Source organism: Notamacropus eugenii, chromosome 5 (assembly GCF_028372415.1).
Source record: "Notamacropus eugenii isolate mMacEug1 chromosome 5, mMacEug1.pri_v2, whole genome shotgun sequence".
NCBI lineage: Eukaryota > Metazoa > Chordata > Mammalia > Diprotodontia > Macropodidae > Notamacropus > Notamacropus eugenii.
The window spans coordinates 205,071,195-205,091,160 of record NC_092876.1 but is presented as its reverse complement, the minus strand read 5'-3'; the positions used below and the strand labels follow the sequence as shown (position 1 = coordinate 205,091,160).

Here is a 19,966-nt window from a genome sequence, read left to right as displayed (position 1 = left end):
CCTATTCAATTAACTCCAATGATTCTGTATTGCTTCCAGGATCAAATACAATTGTTCTTTTGTTTGGCTTTTAAATCCCTCCATAATCTGGTGCTTTCCTACTTCTGCACTCTTCTAAAATTATATATTCACCTCACATCCTCCCACATATTCTGTGGTTCTGTGATACGGGGCTTGTTCTTCATAGTACTGGACACATCTCTGGACACAGCATCCCCCAACTCAAGGCATATTCATTGACTGGAACTCATGTCTGGAACTGTCTTTTTCCTCAACTCTGCCTCTTAGCTTTTTGCAAATCTCAGCGAAAAATGTACCTTCTCAAAGAAGAGTTTTCTGATCCCTCTTAATGCTAGTTCCTTCCTTTTTTTGATTATCTACAAATTGGGGTGTAGGGTGTGTTTAGGGAAGACTGGTATCTTTGTTGTAAGTGCTGATGAGCTGTTCTCAGGGCTGCTTTCCACCTTTGGTGAAATTATTCCACCTCTTACTTGTGGCTCCAAGAAGCTATAGCATGCACAGCTGCTACACACTGGTAAACTATTTCAGCAGACAGGAGAAACTAGGCTGAGGATAATCAAAGGGTCTCAAACTGGTTGGTGATTTAGGGGGGTGTCTACCCCAAGCATGTGAAGACCTCCCCAGGTGGAATGGGTGAAAGGGAACGATTTGTTCCAAAGGCCATGAAGGCAGCTGAAGCAGGCACTGTGGAGTACTTGGAGTTTGGTTAGATATTGAAGATATCAAAGTCATATCTTAAGCTATCACCAGTCATCTTGACTCTGTCCAACCACTGGGCTGTGATGACTATGGAAAAGGGTGAGGCCTCTGCTTCAAGCAACTTTGTGTCACTTAAATCCAATTTGCTCATGAATGAAAAGACATCACCTATACCATTTTACCATTTTTACCTATCTCAAAATCCTGTGGTGACAGACAAGTGATGAAGCAGCAGGTGCAGATACACTGGGAGTTGTAGTCACAATTCTGTACACAGGTGGCCCAGGCCATAGGATAATTTCTCATTGGAAGCAGCAGTGGGATTTAGAAGCCCCCTGGGTGTCTGAGCAGCCTTTTAAGGATCATACTGCTTACTTCCTGGTGTGAGGAAGGGGACTAGAAAAGGTGTCTTAGAAATTGTCTGCTTACCCAACCCTGGCCTGATTACCACGGCAGGTAGGGATCCCACCCTGTGTTTAAAACACAAAAAAATATACAAAAACTTCTGCAAAAATGATTCTACTCACTATCAATACATGGAATATGTGCACACTTAGAGACAACTCAAAATCCAGTAGACCTGAAAGACAAATAGCTCTTGTGAGAGAACTCAGCAGGTATCACATCCAAACAGCAGCCCTGAGTGAAACAAGACTGGCAAATGAAGGTCAGATTACTGAAGTTGGAGCTGGATACACATTTTTCTGGAGTGGCCACAGTGATGGGGAGGACCATGAAGTTGGTGTAGGTTTTGCAATCTTGTCAACAAGCTGGTATGCCTACCAAAAGGAGTGAATGACAGGCTCATAACAGTGTGATAGCCACTTGCAGGAAAATGCCATGCCACCGTCATCAGTACCTATGTTCCCACTATGACAAACCCTGATGAAATTAAAGACAAATTTTATCAAGGCCTGGAGACCCTTATCATCAATGTGCCAAAAGAGGACAAGCTTATAATTCTGGGTGACTTTAATGGAATAGTAGGCTCAGACTACCAGACTTGGCAGGGAGTCCTAGGGAGGAATGGATCTGGAAACAGCAATAGCAATGGCCATTTACTGCTGAAGACTTGTGCGTTGCATGACCTTCTCATCATCAACACTATCTTTTGTTTACCTAAATGCAATAAAACTTTGTGGTTACACTCTCACAGCAAACATTAGCATCTAATAGACTATATGCTTGTAAGGAGAAGAGACAGACAAGATGTGAGAGTGACAAAGGCAGTGTGTGGGGCAGAGGGACAGACTGATCACAGACATCCTCTCTAAGTCAAATATTCACATTCAATGAAAGTGGCAGCCCCAAGGCAAAGAAGACTTGACGTCAGCAGATTAGAATGCATATCTGAGTGGGAAGTTTGTTGCTAACTTGGAGGGAAAGTTGAGCCAACACACAGCCACAGTGGAGCAGAAAAGGAGTGGGCAGCTTTCAGAGATTTGGTGTACAGTACTGCATCTATTCATTTGCAACACCAAGATTGGTTTGATGAAAATGACAGGGAAATTCAGAAGTTGCTGAATGAAAAACAGAACTCCACAAGGTTTACTAGCAGGATAATTCATCTACCTCTAAGAAGGCAGCATTTAATTTCAACTTAAGTAAAGTAAAAGTGAAGCTAAGAAAGATTCAGCATTCTTGATTCAGTAAGAAGGCAGGCAAAATTCAGTTTTACGCTGATAGCAACAATCCCAAGTGCTTTTAGGATGCCCTGAAGGCTATTTATGGGCCAAAGATCTATGGTGAATCTCAACTACTCAATACTGATAGTCATATTGATTAGTGAAAAGGACAGGATCTTAGAGAGAAAGGCTTTACAGTTCCATAGTGTTCTCAACAGACCACCATCAATCAAATCTGAAGTCATTTACCATTTACCTTGGGTTGAAGCCAGTCCCTCTCTAGCTGAACTTCCAACTGAAGAAGAAGTTCTGAATCCCATTAGATTTCCTGTCATGTAGTAAAGAAACTAGTGCTGATTCTATTCCAGCTGAGATTTACAATGTAGGGGTTCACTGCTCACACAAAAGCTGACTGAAATTTTCCAGGTTACATGACAAAAGGTTATCCCCCAGGATTTCAAGGATGCCTCTGTTGTCCATCTCTATAAAAATAAAGGAAATAAGATTGTCTTGTGACAATCCACAGGGGTGAGGGTGGAAGGTTGTCTCTCTCTTAGTCACTGCTGGCAAGATTCTTGCCAGAGTCCTCCTTAATAGGCTGATCCTTCACCTGGAAGATGGTCATCTACGTGAGAGACAGAGTGGCTTCAGAAAAGGATGAGGAATAGTCAATAAGATGTTTGTTGCCTGACAACTCCAGGAGAAATGGCCGAAGCAGAAAAGAGGTCTGTATGTAACATTTGTAGATCTGACCAAGGCCTTTGATACAGTCAGTTGTGCGAGCTTATAGAAAATTATGTCAAAATTTGGTTGCTGGAAAAATCAATCAGTATTGTAGGTCAATTTCATGATGACATGTTTGCCTGGGATCTGAATAAAGGATGATGCTCTCATGCTTTCCAAGCCTGCTCCCAAGCTTTTTATTAGCATGATGGTTTCATTCATGTTTCAAATGTCCTCAATGAGTACAAAAGCTGCATCAAGGTCAGCTACCACACTCCAGGTAATTTCAACCTGAAAAGGCTACAAGCCAAGATTAAAGTGGAGGGAGTGTTAGTGCGTGACTTTTTGTTTGCAGATGATTGTGCACTCAATTGCAGCCTCTGAAGCTGAGATGCAATAAAGTATGCATCGATCCTCTATTGCTTGTGCTAATTTTGGCTGAACAATTAATACCAAGAAAACACAGGTGCTCCATCAGCCAGTACCACACCATCTATATGTGGAACCATTTGTCACACTAAATGGAGATAAGTTCACTTATCTTGGTAGTGTATTTTCCAAGGAAATTGATAATGAGGTTACACCCTAAACACTGTTTAGGAGGCTCTGAAAGAAAGTGTGGGAGGGAAGAGATAATAGCTTGACTACCAAACTGCAGGTCTACTGAGCTGTTGTAATTAATGACCTCATTGTTGTATACCTGTGAAAGCTGGACAGTATACTAGTTCCATGCCAGGAAACTGAATTGCTTCCATTTGAATTATCTTAGGGAGAAGATCCTAAAGATCACATGGCAGGATAAGACACAAGACACTGAGGTCCTTTCTTGAACCAAATTGCCAAGCATTCAAACTGCTTCAGAGAATGCAACTCCGATGGGTTGGCCATGTTGTTCAAATGCCAAATGTATGCTTGCCAAAGAGACTATTTTATGGAAAACTCACAGAAGGCAAGTGCTCATATGGTGGTCAGAAAAAGTAACATAAGGACACTCTCAAGGTCTCTCTTAAGAAAATTGGAATTGATTGTGTCACATGTGGGAGATACTGGCACAGGACCACTCAGCATGGCATACCCTCATCAAAGAAGGTGCTGAGCTCTATGAGCAAAGCAGAATTGGAATAGGTCAAAAGAAATGTGAGATCTGTAAACTGAGAAAATACAGGTCAAAGATTTACATGGACTATTTGTACCTGACCCATGGTAGAACATTCTAAGCTTGTATTGATCTGATCAGCCACAGTTGGACACAATGTAACTTTAACATAGTGATGTCATTTTGGTCTTCTTTGAGAACAAAGGACAACAACCAACCAATCTCCAAATTATCTTATTGTACATAGTTGTTTTCATGTTGTCTTTTTTTTCCATTAGACTGTAAGTTCCTTGAGAGTAGAGATTGTCTTTTGCCTTGCTTTGTATCCCTAGCAATTAGCACAATGCCTGGCACACAGTGGGGGTTTAATAAATGCTTGTTGATTGCCTGACTATCTGAAACCTTTCCTTCTAGTTTTAAAATTCTGTGATTCTGTTGTTTTAAATTACAAATATCTTTAAGTGTTTATTAATAGGAAATCTTAGTGTCCTTTATAACTACTTGAAAAATTTTAAATTTATTTGGATATACAAAGGACTTGGGATGAAAAAAATGCTATCTACCTCCAGATAGAGAAATGAAAGATTCAGACTGCAGAATGAAGCATTTTTCCTTCATTTGTTTTTTTTGCTCTTTCTTCCCTTTCCCCAGATAATGGGTAATGCAGAAATATGTTTTGCATGACTTTATATGTATGAGTATTAATTTCTTGACTTCTCAATGGTTGGGGGAGGGGTAGCAGGAATGAAAGAATTTAGAACTGAAAATAAAAATGAAATTTAAAAAATTACTATGAGACGTAATATTTTACCCTACTGCTGTTGGGACAAATGAAATAAATTTCAGTGAATGAATAATATAACAACCAACTACTGAACATAGCAATACTATGTATTAAATAATTTGGACTCATTTTAATTAGTTTCATTTGAGCTGTTCATTTGAGTCTTGTTCGTTTTGAATGATTAACTTTGAGATTAATTAGTAAATCTATATTTAAGTTTTTGAAGTCAACTTCAAGAACTTCTAGGAGTGAGAAGACCAGGGCTCTTGCCATAACTGTCCAACTTGCTGTACTAGGACTAGGAAAGTTCCTGACTCTCACTTAGCTTCAGTTTTTCTACCTATAAAATCAAGCTATGTTACCTGCTCTGCACAATTTATAGAAATGTTGTGAAGGCTAATTGAGATCACGTGTGTGAAATGGAAAAAATTGTAAATCTCTATATGAATGTATGGCATTGTAATTATCAATAAACATATTTTTAAAATTCCTTATATATTTGAAAAGAATTTAATTAGAACTACATTGTTAGTATAAGTACTATGGGATATTTTAATCAATTTGCAATTAATTATTAAGTGCCTACCATAATCCAGGAACTATGCTAATAAGTGCTGAGGACACAAAGAAAAGCAAAAGACAGTTCCTGCTCTCAAGGAACTCACACTTTAAAAAATCAGCTATGAAGGAAAAAGATAAAATAGTGTATGTGCAAAAATTGGTTTTCCTTGACACATGGCTTAGAAAATGAGCATTGCCTTGATTACTTGTAATAAGTTATTCAAATATCAAATAAATCTGAAGAGTACTAATTTTGGTTATATTACTTTACTTCTGCCTACTTAATATCTCTAACATCAGGAAACAGGTAAAAAAGACTACTTTTTCCCACAAGATTTATAAATACTAGAACTAGATAAGGTAATTTATTTAATTCCTTTCATTTTGAAAAGGAATTAGAAAAATGGAAAATTAACCTCATACCAGTATTACTCAAATATACTGTCAGAAAACGCTAATATTTTCAAATATGCGGAAATGAATTTAATGAGACAATGTTCCTCTTTCTGAGACAGGAATTCTTTTTCGAAAACTGCATTTTATAACTGTGTGAGAATTATAAAAAAGTATTTCAACAAAACGATGTCAGCATCACCAAAATACTAAAATTAATTTAAAATCTAAATACCTTGATTTAAATAAAATATATTTAGCTTGAATACCCTGGGACATGATATTTAATGGCAACTAAAAGCATGGAATTTTGGAATAATGTATTTTAAAATGATTACATCATGTATGACAACACGGTCCTATTCAAAATTTCCATGAATCAAAAGTTTTAAATTTGTAGCACACCTAAGTGGTTTATTATTAGTCAGTAAATTTATAATTCTTATTAGTTCAAAGTTAATAGAATGCTTTCGATTATGTCCAAAAAACCTGCTGTCTGAAAAAAAGATTTTGCTGTTAAGCCACAGCGTGTCTGTGAGATAAGTCTAGAGGTTCAACCTATACAACATGGGCTTCACCATGACATTTCTTCACTGACCAGTAATTAAAAAAAAAAAAATCAAGCAACTCTCTTACGTTTATGTTACAATGCAGTGGGAAAAGTATTGGACTTGGAATCAGAAAACCTGGTTTCAAGTTTTGATTCCACAATTTCCTAGATGTTAAATTTTGGACAATAAACTTACTATTGTCATACCCCAGTTACTTCATCTCTGAAATGGAAATAATGGTTTTTACCTTACAGGATTGCTATAAGGATTGATTAAGATTTTATACATATATTACATATCTAAATATATTCAGAGTCAGAGTTTAGTTGTTTCAGTAGTGTCTGACTCTTCATGACCCAATTTTTAGGTTTTCTTGGTAAAGATACTGGAATGATTTGCTATTTCCTTTTCCAACTCATTTTAGAGATGAGGCAAACAGGGTTAAGTGATTTGCCTTGGGTCACACAGCTAATAAGTATCTGAAGCCAGATCTGAACTCAGGAAAATGAGCCTTCCGACTCCAGGCCTGGCACGGTACCACTGCACCACCTAGTTGCCCACATGTCAATATAAACACACACATATAAACACATGCATGTATGTATACACATATACACATACTCAGCTAGGTTCACCCAAAGATACATGCATGTATATTTATATTTAGATATAAACATATAGACACACATACATTTTTCTTTGTAACCATAAAATCTGACTTTTAAATACAGCAAAAAGTCAAACCACATCAGAAAAAAAAATGCTAGAAATTTCAGTTATCTTTTTTCTCTTTTATACCTTATCCCTTGAATCTGGATCCTAACTTCTAATACACATTCAATATAATTAATTTTCAGTGTAGAGCATTTTGAACATCAACAAATTTCAATAAGTGCACAGATTTTTTTTTTTTAAATAGAGGAAATGCTCAGTTGCAGCAGAGTTGAAAGTCTCAGTAATTCAATAAATCCAGGCAGCTAGTCTGAGAGAATCAGAACCTAACTTCCTTATTCATCAACAACATTGTTTTTTTAGTTTAAAATCACTGGATAGCAGCCTAAAATCCTCACTTTGCTATTTTAGTGACACAGATTTAGATAAAATAATCCAAGATAGTTACTATCTACATTATCATTAATTATTTTTAAAAAGCCAACTTCAAATTTGTGATGCATTTGCTTCACAAAAGTGTATCATTAAAAAACACTCACAATCAAGTTATATGCAAAATTAAACAATAAGGGGAGATTGCAAATATAACAGTCTCAGTTTTTCTAAAGTGTTTTTCTACATGACTGGAGAATAAGTAAAATGTTCCAGCAGGTGTACTACAACGTAGCAAGAAAGAAATAAGGTAAAATTTCCAGGGTCTAAGTAAAGGTGCATGTCAGTATTTAGGACATTCATTAAAATTCCATGTAAATAGCAGTGATTCCAAGTGGTAAACACAATATACAGATCAGTTATGCTTGCAATAATTTTAAAGGTTGAGTAATAACAGAAGAAAATACCTAACCCCAATAGTTATTGCTCAATGGAAAGGACATCAAGGACGCTTGCGAGTAAAAGAACTGGATCAATATTAACGCGATTTTCATTTCATGCTTCCCCAACTCCAGTAAGCTGACAATATACTCTGATTATGTGAACTGCCTGAGAGTAACATAGAAAAGGTTATTAGAGCAAGAGGTGGAAATGGAATGCACTTTTTATATTGACAGGTCTGCTAATAGAGTATACTGATTTTCAAAGACAAATGCAATGCATTTTTACAATTTGGTTCTGACAGCAAAAAAGGAATTTCATTTATTTCTAATTCAAAATATTCATATGTAAGCAAGATTTCTTAAGACAGACCACCAAAAAGGATGTTCATAAATAGCAAATGTTTTCAATAGAAAAATGCAATTAAAAAAGGTGAAAGAAAATATGGTTGAATTTAAATGTAGCACTACATAAGTATGAAATGTTAATGCAATAATCTTCTTAATAGAGTGAATATAGAAAAATGCATTCTATGCTATTTCAAAGAAATTTGATCAACCATGCTTTTAAGAATATATATGATAGCAAATATGAAATCTTTTTGCATTTAGGACTGGATGTTATTTTGGTAGGATTTTGATTGGCTACTCAGTTTTAAAGAAAATATTTAAAACAAGGATATATCATATCATCTTACTTGTGGAAGAAAATCTAGAAGGCTCTGGGATCCAATCCCACATCTATGAAATGAATGGGTTGGACTAGCATGGGTTGGACTAACTGAATTCTAAAGTTCTATGATAGAAAAAATAAAAATAAAACGTTGAACTCAAAGGAGTAATTAAACACAAATTATACTGAATCCATTTTTAAAATAGCAATTTATACATAAGCTGATGCCCCTAGCTATTGCAAATCAAGGTTTATCAGTTCTTAGCATGACCTGGCAATCTTTGTTGGTTGTCAGGATCTAAGGCGAACGAACATAGTAGATGGAGAGTTATTTCACCACCTTCATCTAGTTGAAAGTTATTTCTGAAAGGTATTAACTGGGATGGATGATTTCTATCAGTCTTCTTCATTATCACAGGGATAATTTTTTTTCTGTTAAAATTTAGAAGGTTCGCACATGAAAGAAAATGACGATCTAATTCAGCAGATGACGATTTAATATCATAGGGTCACATATTTAGGGTTTAAAAGGAACTTCAAAGTTACCTATTCCAATTCCCACATTATATTGGAAAGGAAACTGTAGCCCAGAGAGTAAGGTGACTGACTTCTCTATCTAATGTCACACAACTTGTTAAGTAGCCAAGGTCAAGGTACAAACCCAGGTTCTTTAACTCCAAATGCAGCATTTGTGCTCTGACTGAGGAAGTATTGTAGCCAAGAGAGTTTCATAGTGCTGAATGATGCCTTTCCAGATGGAGAAAGGAGGGATAGTCAGCAGGGAGGCACACAGAACACTCATGCTAATAAATACTTACTGGCATCAGCCCTCCAGCTGGAGACAAGAGATAGGACTAAAAACAGGACACAAAGAAGAACAGACACATATACAGTTGGGCATAAAAACAAGTTTACAGTTTCTTTACCTTACTCTTTAGCTAGAGGGCTGATGTAAGTGCCTCTGTGAGAGCAGTGAATGAGAGGAGCACAGTCATTTACAGTAGGAATCAACTGAGGACTGTGATATATTAGAACGGTTGGCAGAGAGGGTTTTGAGAGCTATGAGATTAAACAAACATGGAAGGATACATTACTATTAGGGAAATAAAGAGGAAAGGAAAATGGAAAATAAAATGCAAAATAAGCAAAAGGGGAAATTAGGAAAGAAAAAAGGAGAAACAGGAAGGAAGGGATAAATTGTAAATGAGATGGTATCATGTCATAGAGAAGAAAGAAATTGGAAAGGTGAAACTGACATTGAAAACAATGAAGTTGGTTAACTTTAACCCTGCTATTCTATTCTTAAATGTTATTTAGTTCTTGGCCAGTGGAGGCCACTTGTCTAGAGAGAGTCTCATATTTGGACCATGTTTGGATCAGTCAAGTCCGAGTTGTTCCCAGTCTTTATAAATACCTCATTTTGGGGCAGACTAGGTCTGATTTGGAGCTGCTCTGAGTCTAACATGGGATGTAGTTGCCAAACATCAGATATTTATTAGATTGTCCTATATATAACTGCCTTTTCGGATGCCTTAAAACTATAACCAGGAAGTGGCCCTTTGAACACTTAACTGTGTTCCTACCATATTTAAATTTCAAAAGTTTAGGGGGTAGATTTCCCAAATACTCATTTCTCTAAATAATGGCTCTCTATACAATTAATAAATTTACTTGAATCCTTAGACCTTATATCCAGCCTATCCTACCTCAATGGAGAAATTGTTCTGTTTTGTGTTAGTAGAATGTCCTTTTATTTGTGCTTAATTTGTGTCAAGTTTCAGTGGCACTCTCTAGTTTTAGTACATGAGATTAGCGAACAGCTTCATGATGTTCATGTATCTATTCTTTTCATAATTTTGTAGACTTCAATTATAGTATATTGCACATTATATATGCACAGGATGAATGAAAGCAGTATGTTCAGATAACTACTGCTTGCTTAGTTGAAATAAAATGACCCAATGAGTTCTTTTTCTTTTATTATTTAAATAAAGTGGAAAAGTAACTCTACTAGGGATAAAATGGCTATGGGATTTCCTAGATGCTTAAGAAATGAGTTGTGTAAGTTGCAATTTTATCCCTTTCTCTTCATCTATACAGTAAAAAAAAAACAAAAACAAAAAAGATATAGGAGATCTTAGAGCAAGAAAAAGAAGATACTATATTTTGATCCAGCATCATTTTTTTCCCCTGTTGTGGTTGGGGAAAGTAAAGAAGCTACTCATTCCAGAGCTGCCCAAAGAATATTCCTAAGTCATACGTCTGACCATTCCATGAACTATGAGCTCTGGTGGCTCCCTTTTCCCTCTAGGATCAAGTACAAACGTCTGCGTTTGCCATTTAAAGTCTCGTGCTGCATGGATCCAGGGTTGAATATGGAACTGTGGAGATCTGAGTTCAGATCTGGTACAGACACTTACTAGCTGTCTAAACTGGGGCTTTTAACCTTGGTTTGCTTCAGTTTCCTAATATGTAATATTAGAGAACTTAATTTGTGGTTCAGTAAAATTAGAGAACTAAGCCTCTAGGGTCACTTCTAGCTCTAAATCTATAATCCTAGAATCCAAATTTATTCAGATTTATTATATATTGTTCATCTTCATATACTCTCCATTCTATACAATCTTGTTCCTCATATATGATAGTTTACTTTCCATCTTCATGTCCTTACCAAAGCTGTTTGCGCTACCTTGAATGCTCTCTCTCCTTACCTTTGTTTCTGGGAATCTCTCTTCCTTTTGAGATCAGTTGAAGTATTTTCTACCACATAAATTACTTTGTCATTTATGACTAACCCCAACTCTTAGTGCCTACCTTTCCAGACTATTTTGAATTGACTTTAAATATATTATATATTTACTTAGTAACAATAACAGCTAATATTTATAAAATTCTTTAAGGTTTGCAAAGCATTTTACATATACTACCTTATTTGATCCACAGGTTGACCTTGTGTAATAGGTACTATAATTAATCCCATTTTACAGATAAGGATACTGAGGCTTAAACTGCATTTAAGTGGCTTGCTTAGCTAGTAAATATCTGAGACAGAATTCAGCTCAGGTATTCCTGATTCTAAATCTAGAACTCTATATGCTATGCCTCCTAAATGTATGAATATTTTCCCTCAGTAGAATGTAAACTCCTGGAGAACAGATTTTTTGTTTTTGTCTTTGCCTCTTCATGATCTAGCACAGTGCTTAGGAAGCAGAATAAGTTTTTAATAAACGTGTTGCTAGACTAATAGCTAGCTGGTGAAAGAAGGTTTGAAGGTGAGTGGCCTGAAAAGTTGAGAAAAACTTTAATGAATCTTTTTTCTTCAACTCTAGGTTAAGTGGAATGTATTAGAAAAGAATATTCCAATGAAGCTAGAGAATATCAGATTTAAAATAGCTTGATTATAGGTACGGTAAGCAGAGGAAGGCAAAAGCATTGGCTTGCATATTAAGCATATATTTCTTTTAAAAGCTATTTCAAAGTAAGAATTTTAAATATTCTTTTGTTTAATCTCATTAAGTAATGTATTACTAAAGATGTTTTCATTAAATAAAAAATGAATAGGTTAATCTAGGGTTTGGAGTTTCAGTAGGAAACAATCTCTAGTATTTAAGAACATTAAGACAATGCCACCATTCTAGAGCAGTGTCTATAAATTAAAGGTTTAGTCCTTTTTTGGGGGGGATGTAGAGATGGGAGGAGGTAGGAGGAATAAATCTATGAAACTGAGTGCAAAATTTAAGACAGAATACGGTAACAACCATTTTAAACAGATTTCTGTCACAAGGATAATGGTAAGGATTACACCACTTCCTATATTAAGACAATGCTATCAGATACAATCAAATGAACTGATTTATATAATTTGAAAATATTCACTTTTTTAGATGCCTACAGCCATGGTTTTGATGTTGATATTTATTTTGTTGGAATATTTGTACTAGGTATAAACTGATACCTTATTTTGCTACTTAGCATTTACATAAGCCATCCTATTTATTTTAAGAGATTACAAACACTGTAGGATGATGAAAAGGGCCATGCATCTATAATATAACATGGATTAAAAAATGGAGTCAAAAGGATGTTTCACTGAGTATTTTTTCCTAATTTATATAATATAATTTTATTGGAAATTTTAAAACTATAATCACATCTAACGCTTCAACTCAAATGCAAATAAAGCAGCTAAGAACAATTTAACGTAGTAGAAAAGACCACTATAATAAACTCTGCATTATACAAAAAAAGCTCAGCACCTTTTCAATGAGGGGGGATGTGAAGGAGAGAGTTTCAAACTCAAAATTTTTAAAAATGCATGTTAAAATTGTTCTTCATGTAACTGGGAGGGAATAAAATCTTAAATTTAAAAAAAGCTTGGGAAAATTATTTTATAGCTCTTGAAAAATTAAAAATTATTTTTAATTAGCAAACATGAATGACAGTTGTCAGAATAATCTTATGAACTCCTTTTTTCTTTATACCCATGAGAAGCTATATTTTTGATATTACTTTCTCAAACAGGTGTATAACCAAATTAAATGTTTTGTTCCAGGTAATTCTTATTTCTTGCTGACCGAAAGTACTACCTTATTAGAGTAGCCAAACATATATGAATATATGTTTATATATACATACATACCATCAATATAGATTAATTTCACATGTGGTATCAGCAGCTTTTTACTCATCAAGGTCATATTTTGATGGCTTCACAAGCTCAGATAAATGAGATATTAAACAGACTCATCTCTGAGGAACCTAGAAATGCTCTCATCTGCAGGCCTCAGCATATCTCATTATTTATTGCCAAAGAAATGACTGATTAACTTTGTCATCATTGCTCCGTGTTTCTTCCTCATGCACAAGTTACCAGCCCTCTCCTGCAATGCCTGATCAAACCTATTTAACTTGATGACTTTGATCACAGACAGGGAGGAGTTTGCTATTTTGGGGGCCTTAATAACATTATTTCACTGTAATATTATGGGAAGAAATAAAAGCTTAAACGACACCTGACAGTCAACATAGTTTACCAAAATTTAAGGGAAATTTTTCATGATCTCATTGATAACTAAAGAAACATCTTCACTGAGACTTCCTAAGCTAGATTCAATTTCACTATGAAATGACTGCCAAAAACCCTTTCAAAAGAATTTTCTCATTAGTTAATTTGCTATATGGAAATTAAAACTTATTTTTTTCTCATTATTTTTGTTATATGTTCTTTGAGATTCTTGGTAATCAAATAAATTGATAGCTTTATAGCATTTCACTAGAAAATATCCAAACAATATCAGGTTAAAAAAAGGAAAATCAAACATCACGGAAAGAATTACAGGTCTCTATCTAGCTTTTTAGTAATCACGTTCTAAGACCAGAGGCAGAAAGTATGTCAAACCACCCCAAATCTTTCTCACATGACAACCTCATAAATTATTCACCTAATTAGTATTGCAGAGAGGAATTTAAAAACCCTATCAGTGCTAAAGATATTTTCTTACACAAAGAAGTCAACTAAAAGTTTTAAATATTGTAATCTATAATAAATATCTGAAAAGCAAATACAAGATAAAAATCTATTTTATAAGTTTAAAATTTTACTTACAAATCCACATCTTACTATTTTATCTTTTAACAGGAAACTTATTATCTTTTAATGTTGTAAAAAGAGAAGGGTTACTAATGTTACTGTAATTTAGTTCACAGCCAGAAACTCTTATTCTTTCCTAACAAGCTTTAAATATAACTTAGGGTACAATGCTTTAAAATGGAAGAGGGGGAAATGGCTTAAACCATTTTAATGGAGGATTCAGTCACAATAAGATAGACAAAGCAGTTTTATCTGTTTTACTCTAATCTAGGGTCCCTCTCTTGCTACCTGATGGATACTAATGGCTGGAAATGACTGACAAGTGTATCAAGTCCCTTTGGGGCTTCTTTACAAAGTAGATTTATGGCTATGTAAACAGACTATGTGTAAAACAATTCCAGACAGCTCTCTGAGGCTTCACACAACTTACTCAAAATCAAGAAAAACAGAACCACCAAGTGAAGTATATTCAACAGTAAAGGAGGGTTCCTTTATTTAAAAAAAAATAATATATCTATAATTTTTGTTGTTGTTGCTGCCATGATGATGATTCTGACCAAAAAATTTGTGTCAGTAGATCAGTTCAGACACAATTCTGCTTTCACGTCTAAAACTTCTTTTGTAGATTGTAAATTTCTCAAAAGCACTTATTATGGCACTTTTGGTGACTACTCCCAGAACTCTGCATAGTGTCTTAGTATACTGTTGTATTTTTTTAAAACTAGATCTGAAAATTGATCAGTCCAGGGAGATCTTGGTAATGAACTTTCTCTACCAATGAAGATATGTATCTTCTCTGAAACTTAAGAGTCTTAGACAATGTGTCACCCAGCCAGTAAGTGACAGAGGTGGGCCTTGAACCCAGGTCTTTTTGACTATGATGCCTGCTTTCTATCTACTTACTACGCAATGCCATGTGGCCTTGTATATAGTAGATATTTAACAAATATTTGCTGGGTTGAATATAAATTCTAACAGCTGTAAAAACCTTAGGCCCAGAGGTAGCAAGATAGATTTTATTTATTCCTGAAAATTTCCTCAGATTTTGTAGTTATTCTCTTTCCTCACATCACTACTTCCTTATGGGTCTCAACAACTGATTTCTCCCTCTCCCACTAGCTCTAATGTAGTCAGTCATCTAAAGTAAAAAGTAAGTGATGGAGGTACTGATATGCTAATAAGGTACACAGATATTCTGGGTTGATACACATCAACCCTTAAGGAAATAGAAAGATCTTTTCCTTGATAGAATTGGAAGGGGAGCCTGGCCATTTGGTTAGATTAAGATTAGCCACACTCCTGAGGGCCCCTTAAAAAGCTGAGCTCATTAGATCTGAAAAGTCTTCATTCTTACCACTTCAAGGAGTGGTACTGTTGGCAGCAGAAAAGAGAGTACAAGGGAGAACTAGTCCTGGAAGAGGGGTGTTGATCTGTGAAGAGAGGCAGACCCTAGGAGTCTAAGTGAACTGCTCTTCAGAGACACTGTACCCAGAGGCAAATACCATGAGGACTTCAGGAGAAGAGAGAGGACACAAAGAACAGAGGGGCTTTGTAATACTGGAAGAATGAACTGTCTTTGCCGTTCGGTAGCCATACACATATGCCTCATTGCTACTCCATCTCTGTGCTCTCTTTTTTTTCTGTAGACGTGTGGTGCATTTGGGGGACAGTGTGTACTGGCTTTTGTGGGGTACTGTTTTTTCTAAGCCAGAATATTAAAAGCCTTTGCTATGAGCTAATCATGCCTAGTGGGTGATTAATAAAGGCAATTTACTGATGCAGATAATGATGATCTACAATGGTAGGATTACAGGACCAAAAGGCACCCTAGCACCCTTTTTGCCTTCCTGCCTTTCTCACTTAACCCCCACATACTTACAATATGGTAGTTTATCCTCACTGGCTTAAAACTATTCCAGAGCTTCCCTGCCAAATCCCAGGGCTTATCTAATACACAAAGACATCTCTGGTTCCCTCTGTTGTTATTTGTGGGGCAGCAGATTTCTGCTTGATATAAAGAAGACTCCTAAAAATCTTGGCCATGAAAAAAGTAGAATGGGGTGTCTTAGGAAGTGAAGAGCTATCTGGGAAAGGAAGCCTTCAAAAAGGCAGTTTGGCTTAGTGGAAAGAAGGCAGAACTTTGAATCAAGAAGACCTAATTTCAAAACTTGTCTTAGACATTTACTGGTTCTGGGACCCTGACTTATTTAGTTACTCAACTCTCATGAGCTTCAGCTTACCAACTGTAAATTGGAGATAATGGCAGCAAATACCTCTTAGATTTGTTATATCAAATTATATGTTAAATATGTTACTTTGCAAACCTCAAAGTATTGTGTAAATATCAATTATCATTATGAATATTATTATTAATTATAGGAAATGATTACTTGTTAGGGAATGCGTACAGGGAATCTTGGCTTAAAGTATGTTATGCATATTTTTTTAGGCGAGAGAGTCAGGTGGGGAAGTTGTACAGGGAATTTTGGTTCAGGCAGGTGTTAGACCAAATGACCTTTGAAACTGTATAAAAGTGACCCATTACCTTAAAATTCTCAAAACTGTAAGTAATTATTACATTGTGATATAACAACTACGTGTGTATGTTTTAGCCTCCCTGTTGGATTATACAGTTTTTGAGGACAAGCTCTGTGTCTATTTCACTCTATATTCTTAAAACCTGGTAGAGTACCTTATACACAGTACGTGCTTAACATTTATTTAATTTTATTGAACAATCCATAACACAAAATCCTTCCTATTCTGATTTTATTGGGGGTCAAATTTAATGTAAATTAATTAAAAGTTTGAATTATGGAATTTAAGTTAACAAAAATGCATCAAGTGATTGTGTCAGGCACACACTGCTTTGTGCTACAAAGACAAAAATAAAGCAGCTTTACCCCCTCAAAGAGCTTTCATTATTTAGAGAGACAATAAGACCCAAGTCTTTTGCACATACATAAAGTATATACCAACCAATCCAAGAGAATGTTTGTGGAAGGATACTGACATCAGGAAGGGGGTGAGGAAAGGCTAGATGGAGAAGATGATGCTTGAGTAGACCTGTGAAGGACACAAGGGATTCCAAGAGGTGGTGGTAGGAGTACCCTAGGCATGGGGGTAGGGCAGCACACAGGTTTGGAAACAGGAGATGAGGAATAGCAAGAATAATGTGTAGTGTAGAAAGGGGGGTAAATTGGCAATAAAGATAGAAAAGGCCAAGTTTTACTGGGCTTTAAATGAAAGAGGAGCTTATATTTGATTCAAAAGTCAACAGGGAGTTACTGGAGTTTATTAAGTTGAGGAATAACATGTCACACCTAAAATTTAGGTAAATTGCTTTGGTAGTGATGTGGCAATTGGACGTACTTCTAGGCATACACATCTACTACTTAAGAAGTGGTCCCAAGAAGATGAACTGTAGGGCTGTGAAGGCAATCAAAATAGAATCTTTTGCTGTTTTTGTTTTAGTATAAGCAAGTGCCTCAGATTAAATCTTGCCTTTTATCAATCAAGAGTATTTACAAGGAATAAAGTACAGTAACAAGAGTTTCTTTAACTAAAAAACAGTGTATATATTTGTATTGTTAATTATTTTAATGGGATTAAAGATCTTTCCTACCCCTTGATGGGCCTGCCCATTGTGGGAAGCAGGAGTAGGTGAGTTGTTTTGTAGGAGGGTCCCAAGTACCTTTTGTTTTTTCTATTGAGGCACTGGGTCAAAGAACTGGGATGCCCTCTGACTTTAAAAAAGGTATAAATACTCTGAGTTGTGGTTTTCCTCTGGGGCTTAGTTTTGGTGGGAAGGCTTGAGTGCCAGATGAGGACTCTGGGAATTTGCTAAGGAGCCTCCCCCACCCCCCCCACCCCCAGGCTTTGAATACCCAGATGTCCTGCTTCCCTCTCTGGTAATGATGGTCAGACAGTTGAGGTCCAGTTGTCTGTTGAATTCAGGCAGAGGAAGCCATGTCTGTTGATCTTTTGATTTCTTTGTATTTTCTTTGAAATTCAGGGTACTAACTCCCCGAACTAACTGAATGATACATGTACTTGGTTAAAGGAATGATACACGTGCTTGATTAAAGTGATTGTTAACTCCTTGAAAACTGCTTTCCTTTTATGAATGCAGATCTAAGAACCTGTGATAGCAGCAGGCCCCCCTGTATATGTTGGAGTGCTTACTGATACAAGGGCCTACTTTAATGAGGAGATAAAAGGTACTTCTAATTAGGAATCACTGTAACAGTGCCTTTTGGGTAATTCAGAAAATTAAAGACTTTAAAAGTTGGTCCCTTAAGTTGGTTAAACATATCCCTTGGAATACTGTTATGCTATTCACTTTCCCAGAAAACCTTTTCTTGAAATAGGCAAATAGAAATCCACTTAAATCCTAAAATGTGAACACTAATGGCTTATAATGTTTTTAACTTAACTAGTGAAAATACAGATATTATTTGTATAAGGATATTTACTGATGTCTTGAAACCTATTAAATAAGTTATATACCTGAACATTGTACTGGGCTAATTTTATAACAATGAACATCTTAGTGAGCATTTTTTATTACAAGTAACTGTTTTACCATGCAATTCTATCAAGGAGATAAATGTCATGGCATTAAATCCATCGTGTGATTTGATTTACCACTAGATGCTCCATTTAGAACTTTATTCTACTCTGGTTTCAGCAAACCTTTCAGTGTTTACAATGTGTAAGATACTTTGGTAGGTACTAATAATACAAAGAAAGCAAAACAGTCCTATTCTCCAAGATCTCTAACATCTACCAAATATATGAAAACTGACGTAACACAAACAAGTAAGTGTAAGCACGAACAAGGCAACAACATTCTATTTATTGTATATCGAAGGTGTACAGCATAAAGATAGAAATGAAAGATGGAAATGTATTTCTTTCTCCTGAAGAATAATATAGAGGTGAATAAATCTAAAAATGGGTCTGATGGTCATATAAACAATACAAGCCTATTCAAGATTTTTGACTGAACAACAATCAGTACATATTCTGCAATGGTAACGTGCTTGTAACAGTGACATAGGCTACCTGCAATGTACAAGAAACTAGTTTTCCTCTGGCTTTAGTTTCCCAAGCTGTAAAAGAAGCTCTGATGAAACTTGATGATAATCAACTATATCAATACTTTTGACCCATCAAAGAAAAATGCTGTAGACTCTGAGAGAATTTCTGAGTTACTAGAAGCAGAGGTTTCAATGTTAGACCTCAAAATGAGAAAAAGTAAAGATGCGGAAAAAATCTTTGTCATTTCTGAGTGGTTTGAGAAAATGTGCTAATGCCAAAAAAATGGATTCTCAACCATAGTTAGGCACATAAACAAACTGAAACATCTTTATATAACAGGTATAAGTACTAACCATACTCTGTGGTAGCTTTGAGCAAGGCTTCAGCATGAGTAGAGCCAAATGCATTACGAACAAATCTTCTCCGTCTACGCAGGTCATCTTCCCAGTAATCTAAGCGCCAGAAATCATGCAGTTGGCTAGAAGGTAAAAATAAACATGTTAACATATTAAACATGATATTTATAAGAAATGACCAATCTGAAAAAAACATTTTATCAAAATTTAGGTTTTTCTATTTCTTTTTCATTAGTCAAATTTGAGAAATTTACAAATATGTCATACAAATATTTGTGTGCAATTTTTTCCCCAAAAACTTACACTAACATACATATTTTATTCTATTTTGGTATTAAAGCATTAAACACTATGTTCTTCAAAACGC

General features: G+C 35.5%; 1 protein-coding gene across 6 annotated transcripts in view; it reads right to left on the bottom strand.

Annotated features, from left to right (window-relative positions):
• NBEA (neurobeachin) overlaps positions 1–19,966 on the bottom strand; it is a 783,989-nt gene that overhangs the window by 253,480 nt on the left and 510,543 nt on the right. For all 6 annotated transcript variants that reach the window (XM_072611897.1, XM_072611896.1, XM_072611899.1 and 3 more), the window contains one exon: positions 19,597–19,721. In XM_072611897.1, coding sequence (XP_072467998.1) covers positions 19,597–19,721 — 125 coding nt within the window. The remainder of the gene's footprint in view (positions 1–19,596; positions 19,722–19,966) is intronic.